At 43.3% G+C, this 15,317-nt stretch overlaps 1 protein-coding gene across 9 annotated transcripts in view; it reads right to left on the bottom strand.

The window, feature by feature from the left end:
* The window catches only part of LOC137346878 (uncharacterized), a 398,647-nt gene that overhangs the window by 246,813 nt on the left and 136,517 nt on the right, over positions 1-15,317 (bottom strand). For 8 of the 9 annotated variants that reach the window (XM_068010837.1, XM_068010836.1, XM_068010841.1 and 5 more), the window contains 2 exons: positions 9,453-9,679; positions 4,470-4,578 (listed from right to left, as the gene is read on the bottom strand). In XM_068010837.1, coding sequence (XP_067866938.1) covers positions 4,470-4,578; positions 9,453-9,679 — 336 coding nt within the window. The remainder of the gene's footprint in view (positions 1-4,469; positions 4,579-9,452; positions 9,680-15,317) is intronic. The other variant, XM_068010844.1, reaches the window with a different exon arrangement.

Genomic DNA, 15,317 nt, shown 5'->3' with positions numbered 1-15,317 from the left:
ACATAGTTCTGACGTTCCAGCTTGCAAAGCGAAGGGCTGGTACCTTCTTTCCTTTTTTCATGTTGTTTGGTGCGGTGTATCAGTCCACCTTTCGGGCAATGACCCTGAGCTCCAAGCACCCATTGAAGCAGGCAGACTGTGGCGGGACAGAACCTTATTGACCGGGGGCTGCCCGGTTTGAGGCGGGCGGTAGCTGTCCAGTGAGGTGCAATGACCTCTCCCACCGACAAAGGCAACCCGTGGCGCCCAGTTTCTACTAATTGGTACTATGTGTAATGTATGTAATCAATAACTATTCTGATTGGATTGTGTCCAGCCGGGATGGGCTGAGTAACTGTATATCCGTTGTGGATTTCCTTTGCTCTGGAGAGCAACACTGGACCGCTTTTAGGTAAGGTGTGCTCTCCATGATATCATGCATAAAGTCTGTCTATTCTCAAAGTCTGAGTCCGGAGAATTTGTTGAATCATTGGGTTAACTGGATTTTCTCCAACAATATGGTACAATTTAAGCTTGTTATGGAGAAAGAAATAGACAAGTTGCAAAAAAAGTTTTGGATTGGGGGAGAGCGAATTTTAGTAAAATGAGGCAGGATCTGGCCAAGGTAGACTGGAAAGAATTAATTGTCAGGAAATCTACAGAAGAGCAGTGGGGGGCATTCAAAAAGGAAATGGGGAGGGTACAGGCCCAACATGTTCCCTCTCGGGTAATAGGTAGGAGCAACAAGCCCAGAGAACCATGGATGACCAGAAACATTCAGGGTACGATGAAAATGAAAAGAGAGGCTTTTAGCAAATACAAAGAGAGCGAATCAATGGAAGCATTAGTGGAGGACAGAAAGTGCAAGATGGAACTTAAGAAAGCAATTAGGAGAGCAAAGAGGGGATATGAGAAAGCTCTGGCTGGTAAAAGTAGGGAAAATCCCAAGATATTCTCCACGTATATCAATGGGAAGAGGATAACCAGGGAAAGAGTAGGACCCATTAGGGACCAAGGGGGAAATCTGTGGGTGGAGCCAGAGGACATTGGTAGGATGTTGAACGAATACATCTGTCTTCACCCAGGAAAATGAGGATGTAGATATGGGACTCCGAGAAAGAGACTGTGAGGTTCTTGAGCAAATTGTCATAGGGAGTGACAAGGTATTGGAGGTTTTGGCAGGCTTAAAAGTGGACAAATCTCCAGGTCCGGACGATTTGTGTCCCAGGATGCTGTGGGCAGTGAGGGTGGAGATTGCAGGGACTCTGACCCAAATTTTTAATTCCTCTCTGGGCACGGGGGAAGTGCCAGAGGACTGGAGAACAGCTAATGTGGTCCCACTATTTAAGAAAGGTTGTAAAGATAAGCCAGGGAACTACAGACCAGTGAGTCTCACGTCAGTGGTTGGGAAACTATTGGAGAAAATTCTGAAGGAGAGAATCTATCACCACTTGGAGAGGCAAAATTTGATTAGGAATAGTCAGCATAGCTTTGTCAGAGGGAGGTCATGCCTAACAAATTTGATTGAATTTTTTGAGCATGTGACCAGGTGTGTAGATGAGGGTAGTGCAGTTGATGTAGTTTACATGGATTTCAGCAAAGCCTTTGACAAGGTCCCACATGGGAGACTTATCAAGAAAGCAAATGCACATGGGACACAGGGTAACTTGAAAAGGTGGATTCAAAATTGGCTCAGCTGTAGGAGACAGAGAGTGATGACAGACGGCTGTTTTAGTGACTGGAAGCCAGTGTCCAGTGACGTACCACAGGGATCTGTGCTGGGTCCCCTATTGTTTGTCATTTATATAAATGACATAGATGACTATGTGGGGTAGGATCAGTAAGTTCGTGGATGACACAAAGATTGGCTGAGTGGTTAACAGTGAGGTGGAGTGTCTTGGGTTACAGGAAGATATAGACGGGATGGTCAAATGGGCAGAAAAGTGGCAGATGGAATTTAACCCTGAAAAATGTGAGGTGATACACTTTGGAAGGAGTAATATGACACAGAAGTATTCAATGAATAGCCTGACACCGGGAAGTTCCGAGGAACAAAGGGACCTTGGCGTGTTTTTCCATAGATCTCTGAAGGTAGAAGGGCAGGTTAATAGGGTGGTGAAAAAGGCATATGGGACACTTGCCTTTATCAATCGAGGCATAGATTCCAAAAGCAGGGAGGTCATGTTGGAGTTGTATAGAACTTTGGTAAGGCCACAGCTGGAGTACTGTGTGCAATTCTGGTCGCCACATTATAGGAAGGATGTGATTGCACTGGAGGGGGTGCAGAGGTGATGCACTAGGATGTTGCCTGGGATGGAACATTTAAGCTAAGTAGAGAGGTTGGATAGGCTTGGGTTGTTTTCACTGGAGCAGAGAAGACTGAGGGGTGACCTGATCAAGGTGTACAAGATTATGAGGGGCATGGACAGGGTGGATAGGGAGCAGCTGTTCCCCTTAGTTGAAGGGTCAGTTACGAGGGGACACAAGTTTAAGGTGAGGGGCAGGAGGTTTAAGGGGGATTTGAGGAAGAACTTTTTTACCCAGAGGGTGGTGACAGTCTGGAATGCAGTGCCTGGGAGGGTGGTAGAGGCGGGTCGCCTCACATACTTTAAAAAGTACCTGGATGAGCACTTGGCACATCATAACATTCAAGGCTATGGGCCAAGTGCTGGTAAATGGGATTAGGTAGACAGGTCAGGTGTCTTTAATGCATCGGTACAGACTCGATAGGCCGAAGGGCCTCTTCTGCACTGTATTATTCTGTGATTCTGTGACCCTACTTAGGCAGACTGCAGTCCATGTCTGTGTTAACTTGGGAGTGTTTTGGCTGAGTAGATCTGCCTTAACAACCTTGGCAGAGAAAATCATCCAGGCTTCGTACTCCTGATCACACTCCTGTTACCCCTGCTGTAAACTGGGCATATGTGGACATCAGTTAATGACAATATGAGGCCCAGTTATAATGCTCTTTTCAGTCAAATAGTCTGCTGATATGTACTGTATAAACTTACAGATAAGGAATTGTAATCAGAAGCAGCACCTATGGAATATAACCCACAGCTTCAGGAGAGGAAAGAAGAAAAGTGGAAAGAAACCGGGTGCTCCGGTTTCCTCCCATATGCCAAAGACTTGCAGGTTGATAGGTAAATTGACCATTAGCAATTGTCCCTCGTATAGGTAGGTGGTAGGGAAATGTGGGGATGTGGTAGGAAAATGGAATTAGTGTAGGATTAGTATAAATGGGTGGTTGATGGTCGGTACAGACTCGGTGGGCCGAAGGGCCTGTTTCAGTGCTGTATCTCTAAACATAAACATAAACAACATAAACATAAACCAAACATAAACAGTGCCACAAAAGAGGTTATTATGCAAAATTAGGGCTCATTGGATTGGGATGATATATTAGCATGGATTGAGAAATGGTTAACTGACAGAAAACAGCAAGAATAAATGGGTTATTTTCAGGTTGGCAGGCTGCAACTGGTGGGGTACTGCAAGGATCAGACTTTGGACCTCAGCTATTTCCAATCTATGTCGATGACTTTGAGGGAATCGAGTATAATGTATCCAAGTTTGCTGACTGTACAGAGTTAAATGAAAAAGTAAGTTGAGGAAAATGCAAAGAGGCTGCAGAGGAAGATGGACAAGTTAAATGACTGGGCAAGAACATGGCAAATGGAACATAACATGGAGAAATGTGAAGTTATCCACTTTGGTAGGAAAAACAGAAGTAGCATTTTTTAAATGGTGAGAAACTGGGAAACGTTGCTATTCAAAGGGATCTTGATATTCTTGTACACGATTTTCAAAGCTAATGTGCAGATGCAGCTGGCAATTAGAAACGCAAATAGTATGTTCGCCTTTATTACAAAGGGATGGGTGTATAAGAGTAAAGAAGTATTGCTGCAATTATATAGGGCATTGGTGAGACTATATCTGGGGTACTGTGTACAGTTTTGGTCTCCTTTACCGAAGGAAGGATATATTTGCCTTTGAGGGATTGCAACCAAGGTTCACTAAACTGATTCTTGAGATGAGGGGATTGTCCTATGAGGAGAGATTGATTAGACTATATTCTCTGGAGTTTACAAAAATGAGGGGCGATCTCCATTGAGACATATAAAATTCTTTGAGGGCTTGAATGGGCAGATGCTGGGTGGATTTTTCCCGCATGCAAGTTCTCCCTGTGACTGCGTGGGTTTTTGCTGGGTGCTCCGGTTTCCTCCCACAGCCAAAGACTTGCAGGTTGATAGGTAAATTGGCCATTATAAATTACCCCTAGTATTGGTAGGTGGTAGGGGAGTTGAGGGAAGGTGGGGATGTGGTAGGAATATGGGATTAATGTAGGATTAGTATAAATGGGTGGTTGATGGTCGGCACAGACTCGGTGGGCCGAAGGGCCTGTTTCAGTGCTGTATCTAAATAAATAAAATAAAAAATAAAAATATCCATGTAGATGTGTTGCATAAATCATGCGTGTTTGTTAATACCTGCTTGCTGAGCATAGATGTTTTGGATTATATCTGATACTTCTTTATCCTTTTCATCAAGTAGATCTGCCACTTCTTCAAAACAATCTTCTACTGAACTGCTGGAGACCTGTGGAATATAGCAGAAGATTATACCAGGCAGCTCATGCACCTGTTTAGGGTCTGTCAGCCATGACTATAAATAAGATGTACATCAGGTTCTAATGCTTGTCAAACACAGCATGCATTAGATTCTGGCAGCACATCAAATATAGGGACGTACTGTGCATCATATCCTGGCAAAGTGTTCAGTAGAAGCTGACTAATTGACCCAGTAATGATTATATCACAAACCTCAGGACATCAAAATATGAAGAAGTGTAGCTGAATCTATCTCTCGCTAACAGTTTGCATGCTTGCAAGATCTGCTGAGTGCAGGGACATTGCTGGCCTATCTGTCCCCTTCAGTGGAATGTGTTTCAGTGTCTGATATGCAGTCCATATTTACAATATAAATAGATGGAACTGGGGCTTTAAGTAAATCACGTTTTTGAACTTGTGAAGAAATTCATAAAGCATGAGACTGGAATCCCCCACTGAGAATCTGAAGAAGTCTTTGTGGAAGAGTACAATTACTACAAATATACCTGATTAAAATCTGACAACACCTAGTTGCCGCCAATACTTTTAGGCTTTCCAGATTTTCTGAGCCTTTCAGAACCTGATTCTTGCACTTCATTTGCCCATCAAGACATTGTTGAGTACATACTTCGGCTAATTTGGCCGGTGTACTCAAGCGACCACAAAGACAACTGTTATGGAAATGGAAAAAAATGATTATTTTCAAGTAAGAGTGCAGCATGTTGTAAGTACAGGATGTAAAGTTAGAAGAAAGTTCATTTTCAAGACTGACAGTCTTCAATCAATGAGCACAAACACATAAGCAGCTCCTTCAAATAAGAAACATGTTCCATGCCTATTTAATACCTCACATAGGTATCTGAAAAATCACGCTGTTTTGAATAGCTGTGGAAGTAGCAATGAAATTCACTGAATTAACACTGAAGCCTGTCCCTTATCGAACAGCAAATCCCCAATTTTCTGTAAACTCAAAATACAGAGATTTTACACAAACATCTTACACACCACTCCCCTGAATAAACAAAGTCAGAAATAATTTTGCATTTTCTGTTTCTGCTGTCTGGAAAGTTCAGACAAGTATTTCCACCACTTCCTTCTTCACTTCCTGTTTGCTCAGTGAGAAAAATTTACTTTGCAATAATATAATGGCAAGTGTCAGACATGTTAGACAGTTGATACTGCAAATTAACATCTGAAGATAAATTCATGGAGAACAAGGTTAACCACCAAGGAGAAACTAGCAAGGGTTGAAAGGTGCCTTTGTGTTGCCTATTTGCATCCCTTTACTTTAACTTTTCAAACAGGCGCTAGTAGTGTTCAGCAGTGCTGAATAGAGTATAAATAGGGGACCAGCTCCGAGTGTTAAATGGAACTGATTCCTTAACATTTGTGGTTTATAATATCAGCTTCCCGAATACCAAGACATATGATGGCAGTTTCTTGTCAGCATAATTGCTATATTAAAGTAGTACTTAGAGAGGATTAAGCCTCTGCATTCCTTTCATAAAGCATGAGACTGGAAATCCCCCCCCGAGAATCTGAAGAAGTATTTGTGGCAGAGTACAATTACTACAAATATACCTGATTAAAATCTGATAACACCTAGTTGCCAACAATACTTTCAGGCTTTTCAGATTTTCTGAGTCTTTCAGAACCTGATTCTTAATTTTATCCATTTATTATTTACTTTCGGTTGTAGTTGATATAAACAATTGTTTATCAAATCTGCTCAAAGTGTCGTTCAACTTTTCTACCTAAAGCTGGTCCATGGCTTCCATCTACTCATGATTGTAATATGTCAGTCCAGCTCAAAATACTTGAGAGATACTCTAGCAAATATGTCTTCATCCTAGCTTAGGGAAACTTTGCAATCCAGTTCTGTGATACCCAATTCAAATGCGATTAGAGTAAAGATTTGAACCCTGGTCAGGGATGCTCAGCTGAGTGCCAGCCACACACCGCCCCCCCCAAAAGATGCACCAATTAAGCTTTGCTTCGGGATGACTTTCATGGCTGAGACACATCTTCCAGCATCAGTCACCTGGGTTTGAACAGAACTCTGGGATCAGCCATTGGATTGCTGCTGACCATTGTCAGCACGGTCACCAATGCACTTATCCTGTTTGGTTCAGACCGTCATCCGGACCAGTGTCTCTACAGGTTAACCTTTAAGGCAGGCTGCAACCTTGGGGTTTACTGGCATTGAGCCACCAGTTCCAATATACCTCCAAGAGGCAGAAAACAGAGGGCAATGCTTTGACTGACATTATTTATGTCAATCTATAAAAATAAATTAATTGTATATCCATTTTTATAATGTTGTATTGTGCACCTTGTGTGTTTATCTCAACTCCCTAGCTTCACTGAACTTTAGTTGCTTGATATGATATGCTAACCACAGGAAACCAGTTTAGGTGACATCTGATCAGTAGATGCGTTACATGGCAGCCATTAAATGTAAACACCAGCTAACAGCAGAAAGGTCAGGTGGTTGAAACATGAATCAATCCACATATAATCCCAGTTGATGCTGGTTTTCTCCTCAAAAAATATCTACCCTTAGCACTGTATCACCCTACTGTCAGACTGTACTCGGCTCGCTATGATGTAATTCACTCTAGGGACAACTGTAACTAACACATGGAAGAAGCGGTGGCAGTTCAGTTAAAATTGCATCATCCCAATTACCACCCCATTACTGCTTAATTTGCAGCTGCATAAACTTGGTTCATATTCCCTTGAGTTTAGAGGGTTAAGAGGTGATGTAATTGAGGTATTTAAGCTCATAAAAGGATTCATACAAACACACAAATTAGGTACAGAAGTAGACCATTCGGGCCCTCGAGCCTGCTCCGTCATTTGATAAGATCATGGCTGATCGGAATGGGGCCTCAACTCCACTTTCCTGTCTTCCCCCTCTAAAACTTGACTCCCTTGTATATTAAGAATCTATCTAACTCAGCCTTGAATATATTCAATGACCCAGCCTCTACTGCTCTCTGAGGAAGCAAAATCCAGACTAACGACCCTCTGAGTTCTAGTCTTGCCCATAAGTGGAAACATCCTTCCAGCATCCACCTTCTCAAGTCCCCTCAGGATCTTATATGTTTCAATAAGATCACCTCTCATTCTTCTAAATTCCAATGGGTATACGTCCAACCTGTTCAACCTTTCCTTATACAGTAGTCCCATACGATTCAGTCGAATAAATAAAGAAAAACTATTTTCTCTAGTGGGGAAATCTAGAACAAGGAGGAATGATCTTATGATTAAAGCTAGGCCCTTCAGGAGTGCAACTAGGAAGCACTTATTCACATAAATGGTAGTGGAATCTGGAACTCTCTTCCTTAAAGGTTGTGGATGCTCGGAGGGTCAACTGCAATTTTTAATACTGACATCAATATATCTTTGTTAGTTATGAGTATCAATGGACTTGGATCAAGTGGAATTGAGGTACAGATCAGCAATGATCTATAAAATGGCATTGTGGAGAAGCTCTTGCTATGATTGTATAGGTCAGAGTAGAATTGAGGGTAGACCAAACAAATGGAAAGCGAGGAGAGATGTTGGAGGAAGATGTTTTGGTTAATCATGTCAAAGGCTGCAGAAAGGTTGATGAGGGATAGTGCACTATGGGGATCTTATTTGTAGCTTTGATTAGGGCTGTTTCAGTTCTGTGGCAGGGGTGGAAACCTGATTATGGGAGAAATGTGCAAGGATTTGGGCGACAAATGTACATTCAAGGACCATGGAAAGGAAAGGGAGGTTGGAGATGGGCAGGATTTTGCAAGGGCAGAGGGTTTGATCATTGCTTTTGTTTGAGGAGGGTGTGATGATAACTGTTTTGAAAAGGAGGGCAACAGCATCTCAGGGGAGAGAAACCAGTTATCATTATCAGGCAGAATAGGGGCCAGGCAGGAAGTTGGGTGATCAACAGTTTGGTGTGGATGAACTCAAGGAAGCAGCAGCAGTGGGGTGGGGGTGGGGGGGGGGGGTGGTCTTATGGACAAGATGGACTTGTAAAGGCAAAGAGGGGAAATGGGGGAGAAACTAGAGAAAGATACAGAGTTAGAGCAAAAGGGGGTACTGGGAGGAAATTTGCTGTGATGGGCAAAAAGGAAATGGGCAAGCAGCTGAGTCAGCTGAACATCCAATCTTAGTGTCAAAGAAGTTCCTTGGACTTGTTGGAGGTGAGAGTGGACAGGATGGGAGAAAGCTATTGAAGGAAAGGGTAATGGGTTAGCAGATGGGGGTTATCTTTGTTTTCCAGGATGATCCTGGTTCAATGGGTGGTGTTGCCAGGGGTGAGTGAGGCCTGACAGTACTCGCTGTGATCCAGACCAAGCTCTGACCTACTCTAATGTCTCCTTCTTTGTCTGATAAAGCTCCTGTGAAGAACCTTGGGATGTTTTACTATATTAAAGGCACTATATAAATGCAAGTTGTTGTTGTACAGATTAGCCATGATCCAACTGAATAGAGGAACAGGCTCGAGGGACTGAATAGTTGAATCCTGTTCCTATGATCCTGTAAAAGGATGGCATTGTAGAAATTTCATGGCTGGCACTAAATCTTGGTTACAACATTATGAAGAACCTTGGATTTGAGTACAGAGTCAATGTTACAGAAAGATATGATTGCAGGAAGTGTGAAATAAGCACTTAAATCACTGTAGTACTGTGGTACCAAAAAAGGCTGCAATACAAGAGAGTGCTCTTATCCAAAAACTGGCATTACCTTGATCCTATTTTTTCTTATTAAATCACTGAACTCATGGTGACATCATGATCTTCTTAACCAAAGGTATCATTAATTGGTTTTACTTACTTTCAGCATGAAAGATAATCCTTTCCTTCAACATACCCGATTAGCCTGGAGCCTTGTATACCATGGCCACCACTCCATGAATGTTAAATATTCTTCAACCAATATGGTGTTAAGCAAACTGAGTGTTGTGCTCTGAGTGGCTGTTGTTATGGAGACCTGCACCAGTGGAACCAGCAGGAGATAGTTTGTGTCTGAAAGACAGTTGTTGGAGGGCTGAATCTTCTGGTAGTACGACAGGACATTGCTCATTGCCTTGGCTGCATCTGTAAGCACATATATGAGTTTGTAACAAATATGTGGGGATTTACAGGCAGCGACCAACCAAGAAGAAACTATGAGATGAGGGTGAATGACTGGCATACACCTAGCGTACTTCAAAAACGGAGCTGATGCAATTACAGAGGGCCTTTAACATAGCAAAATGTCAAAATGCACTTCACAGCAGTGTAATCAAACAAAATTTGGCAACGAGCCACATAAATAGAGTTCAAGTGATCAAAACCTTGGTCAAAGAGGTAGCCTTTAAGGATGAGAGAGATGTGGAGAAGTTTAGGGAGGGAATTTTAAAGCTTAGAGTCGAGGCAGTGGAGGCATGGGCATCAATGGTAGGGCGAACAAAATCAGGGATGCAGCAAAGTCCAGAATTGGAGGAGTGCAGACATCTCATAGAAACATAGAAAATAGGAGCAGGAGTAGGCCTTTCGGCCCTTCGAGCCTGCTCCGCCATTCATTATGATCATGGCTGATCATCCAACTCAATAACCTGTTCCCGCTTTCACCCCACATCCTTCAATCCCTTTTGCCCCAAGAGCTATATCTAACTCCTTCTTGAAAACCTACAATGTTTTGGCCTCAACTGCTTTCTGTGGTAGCGAATTCCACAGGCTCACCACTCTCTGGGTGAAGTAACATCTCCTCATCTGAGTCCTGAAAGGTTTACCCCGTATCCTTAGACTATGACTCCTGGTTCTGGACTCCCCCACCGTTGGGAACATCCTTCCTGCATCTACCCTGTCAAGTCCTGTTAGCATTTTATAGGTTTCTATGAGATCCCCCCTCACTCTTCTGAATTCCAGTGAATATAATCCTAACCAACTTAATCTCTCCTCAAACGTCAGTCCTGCCATCCCAGGAATTAGTCTGGTAAACCTTCGCCGCACTCGCTCCATAGCAAGAACATCCTTCCTCAGATAAGGAGACCAAACCTGCACACAATATTCCAGGTGTGGCCTCACCAAGGCCCTGTATAATTGTAGCAAGACATCCCTGCTCCTGTACTCGAATCCTCTCGCTATGAAGGCCAACATACCATTTGCCTTTTTCACCACCTGTTGCACCTGCATGCTTACCTTCAGCGACTGGTGTACGAGAACACCCAGGTCTCATTGCATATTCCCCTCTCTCGGTTTATAGCCGTTCAGATAATAATCTGCCTTCCAGTTTTTGCTACCAAAGTGGATAACCTCACATTTATCCACATTATACTGCATCTGCCATGCATTAGCCTACTCACTCAACTTATCCAAATCACCCTGAAGCCTCTATGCGTCCAACTCACCTTCCCATCCAGTTTTGTGTCATCTGCAAATTTGGAGATATTACATTTAGTTTCCTCATCTAAATCATTAATATATATATTGTGAATAGCTGCGGTCCTAGCACTGATCCCTGCGGTACCCCACTAGTCACTGCCTGCCATTCAGAAAAAAGACCCGTCATTCCTACTCTTTGTTTCCTGTCTGCCAACCAATTTTCTATTCATCTCAATACACTACCCCCGATCCCATGCGCTTTAATTTTACATGCTAATCTCTTATGTGGGACTTTGTCGAAAGCCTTCCGAAAGTCCAAATAAACCACATCCACTAGATGTCCCTCATCAACTCTACTAGTTATATCCTCGAAGAATTCTAGTAGATTTGTCAAGCATGATTTCCCTTTCGTAAATCCATGTTGACTTTGTCGGATTCAACCACCGTTCTCCAAGTGCTCTGCTATAAAATCTTTGATAATGGACTCTAGAACTTTCCTCACTACCGACGTCAGGTTGACTGGTCTATAATTCCCAACTTTCTTGCGACCTCCCTTTTTAAATAGTGGGGTTACATTAGCTATCCTCCAATCTGTAGGAACTGTTCTCGAGTCGATAGAATCTTGGAAGATGACCACCAATGCATCCACTATTTCTAGGGCCACTTCCTTAAGTACTCTAGGATATAGATTATCAGGCCCTGGGGATTTATCGGCCTTCAATCCCATCAATTTCCCCAACACCATTTCTCTATTTATACTGATTTCCTTCAGTTCCTCTCTCTCACTAAACCCTGTGTTCCCCAACATTTCTGGTATGATATTTGTGTCCTCCTTTGTGAAGACAGAACCAAAGTATGCATTTAGTTGGTCAGCCATTTCTTTGCTCCCCATAATTTCCCTGTTTCTGACTGTAAGGGACCTACATTTGTCTTCACCAATCTTTTTCTCTTCACATACCTACAGAAACCTTTACAGTCAGTTTTTATGTTCCCCGCAAGCTTACTCTCGTACTCTATTTTCCCCTTCTTAATCAATCCCTTGGTTCTCCTTTGCTGAATTCTAAACTGCTCCCAATCCTCAGGTCTGTTTTTTTTTCTGGCAAATTTGTATGCCTCTTCCTTGGATCTAATGCTATCTCTAATTTCCCTTGTAAGCCATGGTTTGGCTACCTTTCCCGTTTTACTTTTGCGCCAGACAGAAATAAACAATTGTTGCAGTACATCCATGCACTCTTTGAATGTTTGCAATTGCCTTTCCACCGTCATCCCTTGAAGTAACGTTTCCCAATCCATCACAGCCAACTCGCACCTCATACCTTCGTAGATTCCTTTATTAAGATTCAAGACACTAGTCCCAGAATCAACTACGTCACTCTCCATCTTGATGAAGAATTCTATCATATTATGGTCGCTCGTCCCCAAGGGGTCTCGCACAACTAGATTGTCAATTATTTCTCTCTCATTACACAATACCCAATCTAGGATGGCCTGTTCTCTAAAATAAAAGCAAAATACTGTGGATGCTGGAAATCTGAAACAAAAACAAGAAATGCTGGAATCACTCAGCAGGTCTGGCAGCATCTGTGGAAAGAGAAGCAGAGTTAACGTTTCGGGTCAGTGACCCTTCTTCGGAGTTCCTTCTTCGGAACTCCGAAGAAGGGTCACTGACCCGAAACGTTAACTCTGCTTCTCTTTCCACAGATGCTGCCAGACCTGCTGAGTGATTCCAGCATTTCTTGTTTTTGTTGGCCTGTTCTCTAGTTGGTTCCTCAACGTATTGGTCCAGAAAACCATCCCATATACACTCCATGAATTCCTCCTCTACGGTATTGTGACTAATTTGATTTGCTTAATCTATATGCAGATTAAAGTCACCCATAATTACAAATGTTCCTTTATCACATGCGTCTCTAATTTCCTGTTTAATGCCATTCCCAACATCACCACGACAGTTTGGGGGGCTATATACAATCCCCACTAACGTTTTTTGCCCCTTCGTGTTTCTCAGCTCTACCCATACAGATTCCACATCGTCAGAGCTAATATCTTTCCTCACTATGGCATTAATTTCCTCTTTAACCAGCAATGCAACTCCACCCCCTTTTACTTTTTGTCTGCCCTTCCAAAATACTGAATACCCCTGGATGTTCATTCCCCATCCCTGGTCACCCTGCAGCCATGTCTCCGTAATCCCGACTATATTATACCCGTTTACATCTATTCACGCAATTAATTCATCCAATTTATTGTGAATGCTCCGCGCATTAAGGGACAAAGCCTTAAGGCTTGTCTTTTTAACATTACTTGTCCCCTTCCCACTATTTTTCACTGTGGCCCTGTTTGATTCTGGCCCTTGATTTCTCTGCCTATCACTTTTCTTATTCCCCTAACTGTCTTTTGTTCTTGTCCTTGAACCCCACTCCTCTGACGCCTTGCAAAGGTTCCCATCCCCCTGCCATTTTAGTTTAAACCCTCCCCAACTACTCTTGCAAATACAGTCCTGGTCAAAGAGAACAAAGAACAGTACAGCACAGGAACAGGCCATTCGGCTCTCCAAGCCTGCGCCGATCTTGATGCCTGCCTAAACTAAAACCTTCTGCACTTCCGGGGACCGTATCCCTCTATTCCCATCCTATTCATGTATTTGTCAAGATGCCTCCTAAACGTCATTATCGTACCTGCTTCCACCACCTCCCCCGGCAGCAAGTTCCAGGCACTCACCACCCTCTGTGTAAAGAACTTGCCTCGCTAAACTCTAAACTTTGCCCCTCTCACCTTAAACCTATGTCCCCTAGTAACTGACTCTTCCACCCTGGAAAAAAGCTTCTGACTATCCACTCTGTCCATGCCGCTCATAACTTTGTAAACCTCTATCATGTCACCCCTCCACCTCCGTCGTTCCAGTGAAAACAATCCGAGTTTATCCAACCTCTCCTCATAGATAATGCCCTCCAGACCAGGCAACATCCTGGTAAACCTCTTCTGTACCCTCTCCAAAGCCTCCATGTCCTTCTGGTAGTGTGGCGACCAGAATTGCACGCAATATTCTAAGTGTGGCCTAACTAAAGTTCTGTACAACTGCAGCATGACTTGCCAATTGTTATACTCTATGCCCCGACCGATGAAGGCAAGCATGCGGTATGCCTTCTTGTCTACCTTATCCACCTGCGTTGCCACTTTCAGTGACCTGTGGACCTATACGCCCAGATCTCTCTGCCTGTCAATACTCCTAAGGGTTCTGCCATTTACTGTATACTTCCCACCTGCATTAGACCTTCCAAAATGCATTACCTCACATTTGTCCGGATTAAACTCCATCTGCCATTTCTCCGCCCAAGTCTCCAACCGATCTATATCGTGCCGTATCCTCTGACAATCCTCATCACTATCCGCAACTCCACCAACCTTTGTGTCGTCCGCAAACTTACTAATCAAACCAGCTACATTTTCCTCCAAATCATTTATATATACTACAAACAGCAAAGGTCCCAGCACTGATCCCTGCGGAACACTACTCGTCACATCCCTCCATTCAGAAAAGCACCCTTCCACTGCTACCCTCTGTCTTCTATGACTGAGCCAGTTCTGTATTCATCTTGCCAGTTCACCTCTGATCCCGTGTGACTTCACCTTTTGTACCAGTCTGCCATGAGGGACCTTGTCAAAGGCTTTATTGAAGTCCATATAGATAACATCCACTGCCCTTCCTTCAGCAATCATCTTTGTCACTTCCTCAAAGAAGTCAATCAAATTAGTGAGACACGACCTCCCCTTCACAAAACCATGCTGCCTCTCGCTGATAGGTTTGTTTGTTTCCAAATGGGAGTAAATCCTGTCCCGAAGAATCCTCTCTAATAATTTCCCAGCACTGACGCAAGGGTCACCGGCCTATAATTTCCTGGATTATCCTTGCTACCCTTCTTAAACAAAGGAACAACATTGGCTATTCTCCAGTCCTCTGGGACCTCACCTGTAGCCAATGAGGATGCAAAAATTTCTGTCAAGACCCCAGCAATTTCTTCCCTTGCCTCCCTTAGTATTCTGGGGTAGATCCCAGCAGTCCCTGGGGACTTATCGACGTTAATGCTTTGCAAGACACCCAACACCTCCTCCTTTTTGATAATGAGATGACTGAGACTATCTGCACACCCTTCCCGAGGCTCATCATCCACCAAGTCCTTCTCTTTGGTGAATATTGATGCAAAGTACTCATTTAGTACTTCGCCCATTTCCTCTGGCTCCACACATAGATTCCCTTCTCTGTCCTAGAGTGGGCCAACCCTTTCCCTAGTTACCCTCTTGCTCTTTTTATACGTCTAAAAAGCCTTGGGTTTATCCTTAATCCTGTTTGCCAATGACTTTTCATGAC

This window comes from Heterodontus francisci, chromosome 30, assembly GCF_036365525.1.
Source record: "Heterodontus francisci isolate sHetFra1 chromosome 30, sHetFra1.hap1, whole genome shotgun sequence".
In the NCBI taxonomy this organism is placed as follows: Eukaryota; Metazoa; Chordata; class Chondrichthyes; order Heterodontiformes; family Heterodontidae; genus Heterodontus; species Heterodontus francisci.
The sequence above is the reverse complement of the archived record's forward strand: the minus strand, read 5'-3'. Positions and strand labels throughout refer to the sequence as shown.